This window comes from Gymnodraco acuticeps, unplaced genomic scaffold, assembly GCF_902827175.1.
Source record: "Gymnodraco acuticeps unplaced genomic scaffold, fGymAcu1.1, whole genome shotgun sequence".
In the NCBI taxonomy this organism is placed as follows: Eukaryota; Metazoa; Chordata; class Actinopteri; order Perciformes; family Bathydraconidae; genus Gymnodraco; species Gymnodraco acuticeps.
In genome coordinates this window covers 6,230,975-6,248,100 of record NW_022992351.1, presented here as the reverse complement: position 1 = coordinate 6,248,100, position 17,126 = coordinate 6,230,975, and the positions used below count along the sequence as shown (strand labels likewise).

The 17,126-nt window shown below is 45.2% G+C and overlaps 1 protein-coding gene across 4 annotated transcripts in view; it reads right to left on the bottom strand.

Moving 5' to 3' along the window:
* Positions 1-1,473: 1,473 nt before the first annotated feature.
* Positions 1,474-17,126, bottom strand: part of kazna (kazrin, periplakin interacting protein a) — a 212,790-nt gene continuing 197,137 nt past the window's right edge. For all 4 annotated transcript variants that reach the window (XM_034209100.1, XM_034209101.1, XM_034209102.1 and 1 more), the window contains 7 exons: positions 7,747-7,955; positions 7,480-7,598; positions 6,388-6,619; positions 6,174-6,275; positions 4,337-4,503; positions 2,972-3,113; positions 1,474-2,465 (listed from right to left, as the gene is read on the bottom strand). In XM_034209100.1, the coding sequence (XP_034064991.1) occupies positions 2,307-2,465; positions 2,972-3,113; positions 4,337-4,503; positions 6,174-6,275; positions 6,388-6,619; positions 7,480-7,598; positions 7,747-7,955 (1,130 nt within the window). In that variant the 3' untranslated portion in view covers positions 1,474-2,306. The remainder of the gene's footprint in view (positions 2,466-2,971; positions 3,114-4,336; positions 4,504-6,173; positions 6,276-6,387; positions 6,620-7,479; positions 7,599-7,746; positions 7,956-17,126) is intronic.

The window sequence follows — 17,126 nt, the reverse complement described above, 5'->3', positions numbered from 1 at the left end:
CAGACACATTTTATTTGGGTCAAATCTCACCACAAAATGTTGAAGACGTTTTTTATGTCCACGAAATGATCTTTGACCAATGACCACGAATAACAACAATCAAGTAAGACTGAAATCCACTGACTCAATGTGTGCTCAGTACTTCCCCGTGCAGTAAACACAGGCAAGTCACTGAGTTGTACATCATACAACGATAATTGTAGGCCTACTACCACCTACTCACTGTCACTCCTTTTGAGCCCTTTGGACGGACCCAACCTCAGCGACCCACCCTGCTGATACAGCTGGTGATTTACACCCAGGCCATACGTTTACACATTGCAGAAGAGTTACCCAAGGCAGTAAAACTAGGCTACACTTGGCCCTGTTGTTTGTCCCAGTGTCCTCCTCTGTATCTGCCTGCTAGAATAATGAGGACTGGTTTCACAATAATGACAAAACCATTCCCAGCCTTTATTGTTCCTTCTGTTGTTCTGGGCAGGTTTTTCTTCCTCTTAAGCTTATGTCTGGTTCCTCTGTTGTACCACACACACACACACACACACACACACACACAATCACACACACACAATCATAGGAGTCAGGACAATGTAGTATCACGGTGAACAAGCCTTGATTACATCTGGAAGTCCTGCCACTGTCAGCCTGTTATCAAATTACGAGATATGTAGGCAACTACAAGGGAAAATGCTCTGTAGATAATCTTGATTTGCATGGTTCAACATGGCGCATAGTAGCAAATATACTTAGGCTATAAATTATGTGGTATTACATTCCTCAATCAATATGCTATGCAGTGTACCTTTCCTTACAAATAAAACCATGTATAACTCTGACATGTAAGGGTTTTATTGCTAGTACATGATGAGCATGTTATTGTATTTTTCCCTCTGACTGTTTCTCTAATAAGTAGCTTAAATCAATCAGGTAGAACTACACCCACAAATGGTCATCATGTTTCCCAACTGTGGGTGGAGAGGTTTTACGTCAAGGTAGCGCAGAGGGTAGCTTTATCACTTGCTGCTGTGTCACCCTTGGCAGGTCACAATAGTCGAGTCACTGTGAGTAAGAGGAAGTTGCAACATGTTGTATTGCAAGGTGGTCCAAATAGATACTTGTGGTAACAGGCCCAACAGGCAGCAGAGAGATGAGATTACTCTTGTGACTCACCGAAATACAGTCGCAAAATCAGTCAAGTGTACAGAGTCAACAACACTCACAAAGGTACTGAGTTTGGTATGGACCCCTCTTTTACATCACAGTTGAGGCAGTGAAGCACACACTCCTCATGCAAATGAGTTCCCTCACAGTTACCCCTTAATTCTTCTAACTAGGAATTTCTAGTCAAATTTCCAGGCTCCGCTTCTGTCCTTAATTAAAAAATGTCCAGTGTTTCTATCACTTCCTCTTTCACACACTGTCAGAGCTGCTCTTAATCATACACTTCATAAGACACAGGTCAGAGGAATCAACTTTTTTGTGACAGTCTTTAAACATCAGCTGTTGTTTATTTGTTCTTTATTTCATTCAGATTCACTTTTCACATACAGTGTTTGCATCCTCACACCTTTCAGCCCGTAGGCCTCTATGGACATACAGCTCTGCAGTCATCTTTTGCTGGCATTGTTAAAATATTTCCCATGTTTACTGCACAGTATAACACATCAGAAGAGGGTGCTACATTGGTTTGGACACAACTGTGTTAATGTGCAAGATGAAAAATGAATATCAAACATAAACCTCTAGATTCAAGAATCTGAAATTCAATTAGCTTTTTTTGACCACTGTCTTTAGCTACATTGACAAGGCATCACATACAGCAGAATTGAATGAAACATGAACAATTTACATAGATATGAAACCTTTTTTTCACTTTGTCATCAAGTATCCGTACAAACAGCCTTGTTTTTTTTAAATCTAATTTCCCTCAGAAGAAACAGTCAACAATAGAAATGTATAAGTCACATCCTGATTCACAGAGAACCATTTACACACAAGAAAATAGAAAAATAATCATTCAGCTTGAGTACTTCATTTTTTTTTTACTCGAGTGTTGGAGAAGGGAAATATCCCCCCCTCAAAAACATCAAAATACCACCTGCCCACAATGACCTTGTTTTTTCCCCCTTTAGCAGGAAATTTGAGAAAAATACTCCTGTCCCATTAAAAAAGTGCAATCTTTCCTTTATATTTTCATCTCTATAAAAAATAACCATCCCATGTCCAGGAGCACATGACAAATGTTCATGATGTCGATGGATATGTGATAAAGCTGACGGCTGGTGTTTCGTCTCACTCTGATGACCTCACACATTGGTGACCTCGATGCTGGTGTAACCGTGGAGAGGGCTTCCCTCCGATCGGGGCGGGGTCTGGTCTCTGCCCTCCCGAGGCAGGGAGCCGTAGCTGCTATGGCAACTCAAGTCCCGCCCATTGCGAGCTTTGGGGCTCAAGCCTGTTGGAGGCTGAAACAGAAACACACATTATTTGAACATTTGAATTCCTTTATTGTCATTGTACAGGTATAACAAAATGTATAAAGCATTTCCTTGTACCTGTAGTGTAGTGTCATTAAAACATACATTTCCATTCCATCAGTCTTATTTGAGTTTTTATCTTGTATTTTGGAAAAGTGACTGTTTTGCAAGTCATAAGTTAGTCTTTGTAATTCCAAAGTCAAGTCTGACAAGTCCTGAGTCCTAAACGTTGAGCCATAAACAAGTCATAATACCTTTTTTATAAAATAAGATACCATTTTTGACACGCATATTTTTCAATTTAGCTATGCGTTTTTCATTGACCAACGCCAAGTTGAGTGATAAAATGTGTGACTAGGGTCCTAATCAGCACTAAGATCCATTCTTTCTGCTCTGAACAATCCTAAATTGTGTTCTTATATCAGAAAGTCATCTGAAATTGAGAGAAAACTCCAATGCAAGTTTCAAGAACAGTACCCCCCCTCCCCCGACACCTTGACAGCTCTCCTCCTCAGCGAGCCTTCGTCATCAGTATGTCGGCCGGTGGAGCTGGGCGGTCTCCCCGGGGAGTTCTGCCGGAGCAGAGCTGGTGGGGTTCCCAGGCCCAGATGCTCGTAGTCCTGCTTGATTTCTGCCCTGCAAGGGAACATGGGAAAGACCAGAGTATTGAGCGCAGCTTCATTTATCTTACACAATAGTTAAGGTATGCACTTATTGTACCATACTGTGCATGGACATGACTTCTATCATTTTTGCTGACCTGTGTATTGCCTGTTGCGTTTAAAAGGATGGGTTTTTTTTCAAGTAAGAATGTCACCGACATTTATCCAACAAGAAACCAGAATAACCCACAGAGCTTTCTCTACCAGTACCCAAGATGTAAGCATTTTTGTTCATCTTTGAATATTAAAAGTTGATTGCTCTTTGAAAGTGTCTACTTGCATTATTATGTTGTTATACCATCATTATATTGGTGACATTAAATGGTATTAAAATGACAATAGTATTGTTTACAGCAGGGGTCTCCAACACGTCGATCGCGATCTACCGGTAGCTCGCAAGCCCTCAATAAGTAGCTCGCCAAGCAAATCCGAAATGTAAAAAATGCACACAAAAAAAAGGGAATGTAATTAAAATAATCTACCCTATGCATAAACGAAACCTCAATCATAGCAAACTCTATCTACTTACTACAACTCTATATCTATCTAACACCCCTCCTCCCCCCACCCCCCATAATGAATATCGACCAATCACGTTCTTGCAACAGTTTACCCCCATATAAAGCAGGTTCAAATAATTTAATTGCATACATGTTCTTTTAGTAAACACTGAAAACGGGTCCCACAGACCCAAACAGCACACAGAGGTTAAAGGTCAGCATATAATAATAATATAATGTTAAAATGTGCTAAATATATACACTGCAAAAAACAAAAAAAGAGGAGTAACAGTAGCTCACGACTTGTTTTATTTTTTGAAAGTAGCTCTCATCCTAAAAAAGGTTGGAGACCCCTGGTTTACAGTATCAGAATCAGAAATCCTACAACTATATAAAATATGAATATTATATTTATATTGACATACATGTAGAGAAGTTAAAGCAAAAATAAATGCACAAATAAATATGTAAAGATGTGTTTATTACCAAGTGTGATTTTTTCTAGGACAATATATAGTCCAACTAAAGTAGTTATTGTGACAGAATAAGCTTTTGTGCAACATTTGCAGACAAATATAGCATATATTATCAGAAATAGTTGTTTAAATTCATTTAAATTATATCTTATTGACTTGGTCATTAACAAAGTCATTTGGACTAGTCGGATCTGTCTTGGAGTCTCTTTGTCACCTCTCACCTGGCCGTGCCGATCAGCAATTGCATCTCCTCCACAAGGTGTCTGCGAACCATGTGCTTGTTGCTAGAGATCCCCAGTGCTGTTGCCATGGCGTCGGTGTTAAAAGTGGGGTCGAGCACCATGACGGCACCATGCACTCCGCTGCTGAGAAGACCCTCTGCGAACTCCTAGACAGGTGGATGGAAAACGGACAGAATTAAATAACTTTTATTCATAATCAAATTCTCTGATATTATGTTCCATTATTGTGTAAAGGTAAGCCACTCATATTTAAAGGTAGGGTAGGTAAGAATGGAGAAACAAGCTCGTGTAAGCTAGAATTTGAAAGTACCGAAAAAAATCTGCCCCTTCCTTCAGACTTCTTACAGAGCCCCTCCTCCAACACACACGAACGCGCACATGACCAATGAGGGCACCAGATAAGTTTGTGCACGAGATGGAAGGCTGACAGGCAGGTAGGCCATCCAATTAGGTAGCAAGTCCAAGGTAGAAAGGTAGACTTGCTTTTTACAGCGCCACGGCTTCCACAGATGAAATATTTGTATATATTTATTATCAAAGCATTTCATTTATTCATTGCTATCGGGATATTAACCATTCCATGGAATATAACAAAAAGTGTTTCTGAAGTGAATTACCTACCCTACCTTTAAAAGTATCTCACAAATTATTTGTAATTGTCCCCTTGGCAAAGAACATCTTGATTTATTTGTTTGGTCATTATAAGCCACACTCCCTGAGGATATTAAGGATGTTCCACACAGTTTTATCTCTACACACCCTAAATGTGTCATGCCTCATAATGGAAACACGTTATCGTTTGCCAAGACAGTAGGCAGTGTTTACTCGGGATATTCATATTGCAGCATCACCATAGATGCAGTAACAGGAAAGGCTACAGTATGTAACCAATCAGCAGCTTACAAATACAATAACAAAGGCCTCTATCACTGCAGATAGGGAACGCCGAGTAAACACAACAGACTTTGATAAATGAACCATGGCATGGTGCTCAATACATTAGTATCTAATGATTGTTAATATTTAATAAACGATTAGCCTTGTTCCATAGGCTGTAGCTTCAGCTTTTGTTTGAAATGTGAGACAAGAAAGGATCATTTATTGTTTACATTGAAGTAAGACTGATTGTATTAAAATGTTTTGAAATGAAAATAATTTACTATAGCTTGTATCGCCTCCTAGTGTGTGATGAGTATTGGTAAAACTGGGATATATTATTTAGTTTTTCAAAAAAACTATCTTCAATCTTACATTTTTTACAGTGTACGTGTAGATTCTCAACTCTTTATTTTATGACAAAGTTAAAGTGGACCCATCATGCTATATTTGAAACATATATTGTAGGGCCATACCTATATAAAACATGTCTGTGAAGTTTTTTTTTCAAAATACCAAACAGATCATGCATTTTAGCCATGCCTCATTTCGCTATCTGCTCTTTTCAAGCCCTGTTTTTGCAGGGGCTGATTCTGCTTGTGTGGCAGACTACAGCGCCACTTACAGGCCTGGCATTTGTACTACAGCGTCTCCAGCGCTTTCGAGCGGTCTCTCATTCCCCTGATAGGTGGAGAGTTGCCCATATAGGCTGAGCACCCTTTTTCTGACGTCAGAAGAATTCAAATAATAATCAGCTCCGTTGCAGCCCCGTTTTTAGAGATTTGGGTATGGAGGAAAAGAGAGAGGGTTGTGTTTTCTGACACTTGGTGAGTTCCCTGACACACCGGGGACACATATTCATGTATAAAAGACGTACTAAAGTGCATTTTGCATGATAGGTCCCCTTTAACACTTGCAGTGTCTGTCTCTCTGTCCCCACCTTCAGGTCGATATCCTTGATCCATTTAATGACCCTATGAGACGTCCACACCAACGGATCCACGTTCTGGTGCTCACACTGTATCCGGCGAGCTTGCAGTGCCTGGAAACCATTTCAACAAACACCTTTTACTTTACTGAAACCCAACCAAAGTATACCCTGTCTCCCTCGTCCTTTGACCACGGAGCAGAGTCTTACTTACTTACTTACTTACCTCCTTGTCGAAATTGAGTAACTGCAGCAGTTCGATGCCCAGCAGCAGGCTGACCTGGTGGAACTTCTTAGTGATGTTGAGGTGGCGTTCGAGATCACGACGTGTCAGCGAGCTCAGCAGGCGTCCGTCTACCAGGTGGTTGTGAAAGGCCTGAGAGTACTGAGGCAGGCCCATGTCGCTTAACCAGGCCTTGGCCACCCAGTGGTGGTCCAAATCTGCAGCCTTCGACAGCCTGAATACACAGAGCAACCATTGTCAGCAGCTCCTAAAATCTGGTATTTGTGGTATCAAGATATACCTGTTTAAGGCTTTATGGTATGTTGGGTGTTTCGTCACTTTGGTTAGGACTTCTCAACTGCTATTGGCTGGATTTTCATGACATTTCTTTCAGACATTTATCATTCCCAGAGGGTCAATCTTACTGACTTAGGAGACCCCTGACGTTACAGTAGCTCAGAAAACTATGAGACTGAAATGTTTGGGTTGGAGGGAAATGTAGCAACATTTGGATGGGTTGCTCTCAAATTAAGATGTTTTTATTACTTTGAGGACGGCTTATAATAGAAAATGAAGCAATTTTGAAAACCATATAAAGTTGTGCATAATCAAATTCCCCGTTTCAAAGTGTTTCATTTTTCTGAGTAAGGCTCATCAATTTTCACTTCAGGATTATGGTGGCCAAAAGTTTAATAATGAATCTATTATCAAGATTAATAGATCAATTAAAAAAAAAAAAAGAATAATACTAACATTCAAATTAAGTTAGTTAGTTAACATTACTGTCAATAAATGACAGATCGCCAAGACACATTCACATATTAAAGAGTTGAATGTTTAAATGACCCCTCCCATAATTGATCTGAAACAACAACACTTTCAGAACATTTGTTCAAGACGGTGAGACTGTTGCATTTATTGGAGCCTCATCTCTAAAGATTAACATCTCTATTTAATATCAATATTATGACTTCTGAGAGTTATCCCTCTAAATCCCTACTGCATTTTATAAATGTTGTTACTGTACATCACCAACAGATGGCCCTATTGACACATCACCAAAGTGTATACAAATCCTCCGTTTCTCTTCCTTACCCTCTACCGTTCTCAGCATCTCTGTAATCCTCGATGGCCAGGCGTAGTTTCCTGCGATGCATCACACTGCTGACAGCCAAACCCAGCTCCAGGTCCTCATCTGTTAGCCCAAGTAAAACCTGCAGAAAGTTATTCAGTTTACTGCAACAAATCAACATATGCCAGCTGGATATTTGAATGACAGCTGTCACCTACACATTTGCAATTGTGCATAAAAATGCACTTAAAATGCATGATGAGTCCACCTGCATCATGGCACTAGTTTACCTTTCCACTTTTGACATTTTCTGAGCAGGTGCGGATGTACATGGGCATCGCCATGACAACCTCCAGCCAGGCCTGCACAGTGCCTGCCCTCCACTGGGACATGGGCGAGGAGCGGGCCAGCTCCACTTGCTGCAGGCGGTCCAGTTGATCCTCGGAGCCGTCTGATAGGCTGAGGCTGTGGCGGGTCGGGCTGCACTGGCTGTCCGAGTCTTGGTGGGTAAGGGGAGGAGGGGGGGACATGTGGGTGATGTAGTTGAGAGTGTGAGTGAATGCAGAGGTGGTAGTGGGTATAGTGAGCAATGAAAAAGCAGAAAAAGTTAATTCCAACATCAGTTTAACATAACATTTTAGCTTTTGGCTACATGACAACAGGCCAAGCGTTTGCCAGCGATGCTGTAAACAAAGTTTCAGCTTTTATAAACTCAGCACTTAAGAAGTCCATTAAACAGGCAGGTGTTGGAGCTGTTAATTAACATGACTCATCTGTCTCAATTAGCCTGCAGCAACAGCTCCATGACGACTAAATACCTACAATTTGGAAAATGATGTTACATTTTGATGCATTATGAAATCTTCCTCACATTAGCCTAATCGTCCATGGGGTAAACTGGGCCTTTAAATCTATAGGTTACTTACGTAACCTCAGTTCTCAGAGTAACATGACGTGAGATGTCTCAATATGGGATGCGCCTCAATGCGTATGCAAACAGAAGCATCAATCTCATTACGCCAATCCTGATTGGCTGGTGATCTTGACGTCTACGTCAGGGAATCCACCCACCCTTTAAGTAGCTTGCGCTACGTCGCAGCGTCATTCAAAATAAGCACCTCTTCTCGCTTCGCCTTAGCAAGAAGGGCCGTCTGGTGAGACATCTCACTTCATGTTACTCTGAGAACTGGGGTTACGTAAGTAACCTATAGTTCTCATTCATAACACTCCGTTCGATGTCTCACTATGGGATATTGAAACTCCTGTATTGCTAGACATGCTTATCTCGAAAATCACCAAAACAACCAGAACTTAACAGGTAGAACCCTGTCTCAACACGGGGCCCAGCACTGCACGGGCCACACTTGGAGCAGAGACATCTAGCCTGTAAAAGCGGACAAAAGTGAGCGGTGAGGACCAGCTCGCTGCTGCACAAATGTCTTGGATGGAAACACCCTTGAACAAAGCCCAGGATGTAGCCAGTCCACGAGTAGAATGAGCACGCAGGCCCGTTGGTGCCTGCAAACCCTGACTCGTATAAGCTAGAGCAATCGCTTCCACAATCCAGTGGGAGAGCCGTTGCCTGGTAACGGGCTTGCCCTTATGAGGGTTAGCCCAGGATACAAAGAGTTGGTCATTGCATCGAAACTCTTTTAACCTGTCCATATAGGTGCGTAAAGCACGGACTGGGCACAGCAAATTCGGCCGCTGTTCCTCAGAGGAACACAGTGGCGGAGGAAATGCCTCAATGGGGGTACATGAGCCAACCACCTTAGGTACAAAGGCAGGGTTGGGCTTCAGCAACACTCTCGTTGCCCCGGGGCAAACTGAGTGCATGAAGGATGTACAGAGAGCGCATGAATGTCACTGACTCGCTTGGCAGATGCCAGAGCCAATAACAACACTGTTTTCAGTGACAGGTGTTTCATGTCAGCTTCTTCCAGGGGTTCAAATGGAGGTCGAGTGAGCCCATCTAAAACCACTGCCAAGTCCCATAAGGGCACCAGTGACCTGGAAACAGGAAGGAGCCTGCGAGCCCCTTTCATAAAACGGCAGACCAAGGGATGTTGGCTAGTCGTCTTTCCCTCAAAGCCCACATGGCATGCAGCAATAGCAGCCAGGTACACTTTGATCGGAGAGAAAGCTCTGTGTTTATCAATTAAGTCCTGTGGAAATGATTGAATCACCCCGACAGGACATTGAAAAGAGATGTGTCCTTTTTGAAGGCACCACTCCTCAAACACCCTCCACTTACAGTCATAGAGGGACCTGGTGGAGGAAGCTCTTGCACTCTGAATAGTGTTTATCACCTTCTGAGGGAGTCCCACTGTATTCAGGTTATACCACTCACGGGCCAGGCCCATAGTGCCAAGCGCTCTGGGTGTGGGTGAAAAATCGTCCCCCCCGCCTGAGACAGTATGTCCCTGCGTAGCGGGAGCTGCCACGGCTGCCCGCACAGCAGCTGATATATCTCCGCCAGCCAGTACATTGCAGGCCAGTGTGGAGCTATTAGGATCAGTGTGTGGCGTTGTTCTCTCACTCTGGCAAGAGTTGGGGGTATCAGAGCCAGGGGTGGGAACGCGTACAGAAGGACCGGAGGCCAAACGTGCGCGAGCGCGTCCATGCCTAACGGTGCGTTTAAATCGCGCATTGAAAAGAACAGCTGACATTGAGCGTTTTCTTTTGATGCGAACAGATCTACCGCGGCCCGGCCGTAACGCACCCACAGCTGACTCACAATTATTGAATGTAGAGTCCAGTCTGCATATAGTGGTGCACCTCTGGACAGTAGATCCGCCCCAAGGTTCATCACTCCTGGTACGTGCGTTGCTCTCAGAGAGAGGAGACGTCCGCAGCTCCATAAGATCAGTTTGCGTGCCAGCATGTGTAACTGGAGAGAATGCAAACCCCCTTGGCGGTTTATATACGATATTGTGGTCGTGTTGTCTGTCCTCACGAGGACATGATGTCCTCTGAGAAAAGGCAGAAAGCGTTTCAGGGTGAGGAACACCGCTAAAAGCTCCAGGTAATTTATGTGTGATCGTTGGAGGTCTCTGCTCCAGAGACCCCTCACAGGTCGACCTTCGTATATACCCCCCCCCAGCCCGTCAGACATGCGTCTGTGGTGACCACCTTCCGCGATAGGACAGCACCCATAGGCACGCCCCGTACTAGAAAAGTCGGGTGCAGCCAGTGGCGCAGTGCCATTACGCATTTCATAGTGACCATCACTCTCCGCGCGCCATGGCGCACGGGATCCAGTCTGAGGGGAGCTACCCAGCGCTGAAACTCCCTCATGTGTAAGCGTCCCAGTCGTACCACCAGGATGGCTGACGCCATGAGACCCAGTAACCGCAGACATGATCTGAAGAGAACATATTTGCGTGGCTGGAAATGAGCGAGGCAAGCCCTGAAGGCTTTCACTCTCTCTGCTGACAGGCGGGCTGTAAAGGGCACCGAATTCAGGCGTAGGCCCAGGAAGAGTTCATAGTGACCATCACTCTCCGCGCGCCATGGCGCACGGGGTCCAGTCTGAGGGCAGCTACCCAGCGCTGAAACTCCCTCATGTGTAAGCGTCCCAGTCGTACCACCAGGATGGCTGACGCCATGAGACCCAGTAACCGCAGACATGATCTGAAGAGAACATATTTGCGTGGCTGGAAATGAGCGAGGCAAGCCCTGAAGGCTTTCACTCTCTCTGCTGACAGGCGGGCTGTAAAGGGCACCAAATTCAGGCGTAGGCCGGGGAAGAGTACAGTCTGGGCTGGGGACAACATGCTCTTTTCTGTGTTTATTACAAAACCCAGGTCGAGCAGGTGTTTTACGAGGACATTCGTCTGCGTAATAGCCTCTTGCTCCGACTGTGCGAGAAGGAGCCAATCGTCCAGATAAGTTGCCAGGCGAATACCCTGTTGTCTTAATGGGGCTATCGCGGCTTTCGTACACCGTACAAACACTTGTTGGCTGAGAGACAGACCGAAGGGAAGTACTGTGTACTCGTAACAGACACCCTGAAAGGCGAACCTCATATATTTCCTGTGTGGATAATATACTGGGATGTGGAAATACGCGTCTTTCAGCTTTCAGCTCGACTGATGTGAACCAATCGTTTTGGCGCACGAGACGCAACAGAGATGTGCGAGTGAGCATTCTGAATTTGTATCTTTTGAGATATTTGTTCAGAGCCCTCAAACCTAGTATAGGCCGAATCCCATTCCCTCCCCGTTTGGGAACGAGGAAATACTTGGAATAAAAGCCGCTCTGACTCTGCTCGGAGGGTATTATAGATATAGCCTTCTTGTCTAGTAGCGAGAGAATCTCTTGCTCTAGAATATGGGCCGACTCTCCCCGGGCTTGCGAATGCAGAATGCCCGAAAAGTGAGGGGGGGTGACAGCGAATTGGAGTCTGTAACCCCATGTTATTGTCTTGAAAACCCAAGCAGAATCTGTGAGCATCCTCCACTTTTCGCTTCTTAAAGCGAGTGGAGATGTCACATCCCTGTCGTCTGCCCTCTGTGTCTTTATTTGTTGTGTTATGGGGCCCTCTAGTGTCTGAACACGGTCGTACCCCAGGTTGACAACCCCGTCCATCATCCGCCTTCTGAGAGAGGTAGCAGCCACTCTTAGAAGGGGGGTAGACGTTAGACTGTTTTTATTGTCTTTCTTTTCATTTTTATTGACTGCGCCCTTGGCTTTAAGCATGGAAACGACAGTGGAAAATTATTCATTAAAAGACAATAGTGATGACATGTGTTTGTGTGACTTAAACGAGCATCGGAGCTTGCTGTCGTTGATGTTAAGTCCATTTCCCTCATGGCGCGAACTTGAGGATGACGTTCTGACATCACTCGAGGCGGCGGGAAGATGGGGGCATGGTTGCACCCCGGAAACACATGAGCATCTAACACTGGAACGTGTTCTGGAGCTGGAGAACAGGGAACTTCCAGCTCTTTTATCGAGGAGAGGAGAGGAGGCTGTCAGGCCGTCCTCTTCTTCTTCTTCTTCTTCGCCTGGTGGCTGAAAGTCTGGGCCGGCTGTGCCTGAGCGGCTGCTGCCGGAACCGGAGACTTTCTTGGCCAGCCCGTCCTCGCCTCGTGTCTGGGCTGGAGACCCGGGGCGGGCTGTGGCCTCTGCTGTTTCGGGATCTTGAAACGGGCAGGACGTGAGGCAGCCTGAGCGAAGGACTGCCGCGCGGCCGTTGAAGGCGGCGGCTGGACCCTTCGGGGAAGACAAAGCTGGAGAGCCTCATCCTCCTTCTTTTTGGATTCACACCGCTGCTGCATCGAAGCTAGAGCGGAGCCAAATATGCCCTCGGGAACAATTGGCATGTCCAAGACGTCCTCTTTTTCCCAGTCTGGAAGGTTCGTCAGGGTAAGCCACCTGGCTCTCTCCTGTACCACCATTATCCCCAGTGCTTTGCCCGTGGCTTGGACTGCACAGCGCTGCACACGGAGGCAAATGTCCGTGATCGCTGCGATTTCGTCCCACACAGCAGGCTCAGGTTTGATCGTCATGTCCTCGCAGAGCCCCGCCTGGTAGGCGGTCAGCAGCGAGGAGACGTTGAGCGCCCTAGCGGACAAAGCTGCGGCTTTATAGGCTCGTTCGGTCATTGCTGACTGGAAGCGGTCTGCCTTTGCCGGTAGCGTGGGGTTCCTGCTTGGTGCTGAAGCCAGCCGCGGTTGGAGGTGGGCTGCCACCAGCGGCTCCATCGCATGCCGAGCTTCTCCATGCCGTCATAGTCCAAAGAGGAGGCACCCTGGATTGGGGTCTTGTTGCTGAAAGGGCGGTCTCTCCACGAGACCGACACCTCGTCCAGCATCTCTGGAAAGACTGGGAGAAGCTGCTTCCTCATCCTCGCTGCTGAGGGCAAGTTCTTCCTCTCATAGCGAGATCTGGAGGTCTCCTTGGCCACTTCAGGCCAGGGGATGTCCAGCCTGGACGCAGCGCGTTGGCACACGGCCTGCAAGTCCATACAGAGGCAGGGCGAAGCTGGTGTGCTTTCGCCCGGGGGAGCGGACATCGCCTCCGGCTTGGCAGCCTGGGCAGATGAAACGAAGATGTCATCTTCGTGCTCATCCGAGTCGGATAAGAGGAACTCAGAGGCATCCTCTTCATCCTCCTCCATATAATCCAGCTGTAGGACATCCTCCGCGCGGGGAGATGTCCTACAGCTGTGACACAGCGCGAGGCTCCGCTCTCGCGGCTATTGCCGCCACCGGGCCCCAGCCTGACACGGCGCGGGGCTCCAATTCCGCGGCTACCGCCGTTGTTGAGCCCCAGCCTGACACAGCGCGGGGCTCAATCTCCGCGGCGGTCGCCACCATGTCCCGATTGCCGGCCGGCGAATCAACGGACATGAAGGGGTCCTGTCCCGCCGTCAGCGGAGGCTCTTGATGGTGAAGCGGGCACAATGCCAGCACGAACCGGGGGTATCGATAGCTTCCTGGGCGTGTTCCAGCCCAAGGCAGGACGAGCAGACCTGGTGTGAGTCCGTGCTCGAGATCTTAAACCCGCAGCCGCAGAGCCGAGCCTCCGACTCCTCTGGTGTGAGGGAGAGAAGGGTCCATCCTCGTTTGCCGGGGTGTCGGCGCGAAAAAACAAGCTAGTAACAGGTATGTTACCGAGAAAATAAATCCAACCTTATCGTTATTCCGAAAGAAAAAAACTACGGGGTAGATTTTTTTTCCTCCAAAAAATATTAACTGGTGTGTTAATATCTTTCTTATCTCCGTCTCCTCTGGTGTGAGGGAGAGAAGAGTCCATCCTCGCTCGCCGTGGTGTCGGCGCGGAGGGATAAACTAGCAACAGGTATGTTACTGTTTGAAGAAAAAATCAAACCTTACCATTATTTCGAAAGAAAAAACTGCGGGGCAGATTACAATATTAACTGATGTGTTAATATTTGTTCAATTCTTCTGCAAAGCAAAAAAGTAACCGGCAAACGCCCGTCGACCGAATGTTAGCTTGGGTTCAGTCTGTGGACCGTTAAGCTAGCCCGGCTACTGATATTCGAGATGTGCTCTGAAGCGAGAAGAGGTGTTTGAATGATGCTGTGACGTAGCACATGCAAGCTACTTAAAGGTGGGGTAGGTCATTCTGGAGAAACCAGCTCGAGTGCGCTAGAATTTGAAAATACACAGCAGTAACAAATCTGCCACTTCCTCACAGAGCCCCTCCTCCAACACACACGAACGCGCACATGACCAATGAGGGCACGAGATAAGTTTGTGCACAGATGGAAAGCTGACAGGCAGGTAGGCTATCCAGTTATTTTAGCCGGGCTGGCTAAAATGATTGGTTGTGCTTTTTACAGTACTACGGCTTCCACAGATGACATTTTTGTATGGATTTTTTGTCAAAGCACTTCAGATATTCATTGCTATCGGGATGTTAAGAGCATTCCATGGAATATAACAAAAAGTGTATCTCGAGCCGGTTTCTCAAACTTACCTACCCCACCTTTAAAGGGTGGGTGGATTCCCTGACGTAGACCTCAAGATCACCAGCCAATCAGGATTGGCGTAATGAGATTGATGCTTCTGTTTGCATACGCGTTGAGGCGCATCCCATAGTGATACATCAAACGGAGTGTTATGAATGAGAACGTAATTTGTCCTTTCAAACTCATTGAATAATTCCGTATACTCTTTATATTTCTTACCTGTTGTTTCAGTAGGGCCACATGTTTCCTGTTAGCATTTTTCTTAATATTTTAACATCATCACCAACAACCCAATTTATTTTAACTAAGATACAGTTCTTTGTCTTCACCAGCAGGTGGCAACATAGTACAGATGTGGCTCAGCAGATGGTAGAGCATCATGTACGGCTATTAATACTAAACATATCATCATTGTTCTGACATACGCATGTGTGTAGTACACTCATCTGATCGAGGTGTTTGGAGAGAATGACGAAAGTACAAATAGTCTTGCCTGTGCAGCAATGTTTTTCTATTTCATAACACAAACATGAAAATGACCTGTCTTGTCTAATTATTTAAACAACAACTACATCCGCACAAACACTGGGCTGTTATTGATGCACCCACAGCCCCCACAATACATAAGTCTCCCAGTGTCCGTGGGCTTAAGACACCAAAGGCTAAAACAACAAAGACTACTGTGAACTTAATGAACCTTAAAGGAGTACTCCTACCACAAAATGGCTATTTGTATATAAATTACTCACCGCTATTTCCTTCAATTATTGAGGAAAAACTAAAGAAAAACACATTTTTATAAAAATGTAAACATTACTATTCAAAAAACGGTAAGAGTAGCACGCATGCACAATCATAAGACTGTTAGAGGTTATGTAATTCAAGGTGACACAGGGTGAGTAATTGATATACAAATGATTGTTGGTGGTGAAGACTTCCAAAAGCATCTTTGTGAGGGATCACTTGTAAAAATGTCAATCTTCACTTGACAAAAATGGTTATGAAACAATGTGAGATTGAGTGACACTATGTGATTTATTCAGTTTGAAATGTTGCCTAGGGGGCCTTCCACATTAAAACAGACTACAATCTAACCCAACAGTTCCTTTGTCTCTTTATGGCAGCCTAAAGTTACTGCACCACTGTGTGTTTACTCAAAAGGAGGTTCACCGGTGAATGATTGCAGGGTCCAAATAAACAGATATTCAACTTGACTTCAGTAATTCATCTCGAGCTGGATGATCCTTTTGTGTGCCCTCCTAAGGGCTATAGACAAACTGAAGGTGGGCTTATACTGTAAGTGCCACTCAGAGAGCAATTCATATTAAGCTAAATCCATCTGCATTCTTGTCCGGATACAAGGTCTGTGTTTCCCTCGTGGAGAGCCTTTAAAAGAAATGCGCAACTGACTGCCAGACTTCCAGTTAAAGACAAGTCAATCTGTTTGGGACTGGACTCTCTGTGACCTGAGAGTCAGATCCTCCTGTGGGGCTAACCCTCACACACGTTTTCTTTTAAACCCTGAAAGCTGAAAGAGTCTAAGAAGAGTCCTCCTACAGCGATGTGGTCGTACTGCTGCTTTGTTTGATCCTTTAACCGAGGCCAAGAGTGTAAAGTGTGTGTTGTAAACAGTGCTATGGATGATCCTTTATGTGGAGTAAACAGCAGCGTGTACATTTTTCATAAAACACAAGAGAGGTTTGTTCAATCCTTAAACGAGCCTTTCAATAGCGGGTGTAATGGCTGGTGTTATTTCTACATTTCAATAAAGCAGCATTTTTTATGTGATGTCACACTCAAGATGAGGTAAGGAGGAGCAAGTAGTGTTGTGTGTACCAAAAGGCACATTATACATTGGCTAAAAATGTCCAGATTTTGGAATAAAACATGTTTTAGAATATATTTTATAAAGTGATCACACCCAAGGTGGCTAGCCAGAGCTGTACCTTGCACATTTTAGCTAGTTAGCTGCTTGAGGGTAAAGTGACGGCTGCAGTCCATAGCTTCAATTCCAGTTCACAGACCACAAAACAACATTTTGCCTTTTTGGGAAACATGCTTATTCCCTTTCTTGTTGAGAATTAGATGAGATTTTAGTGCGACAAATATGAAGCAACAGCCTGAGTCCAATCTATGCTATGCTAACCGGCCTTAGCTCCATACACACTTACAGTAAGGGGACCAGATTTTCAAAATTAAAACCGGGGGCATTTTGAGTTTTGCGGTCAA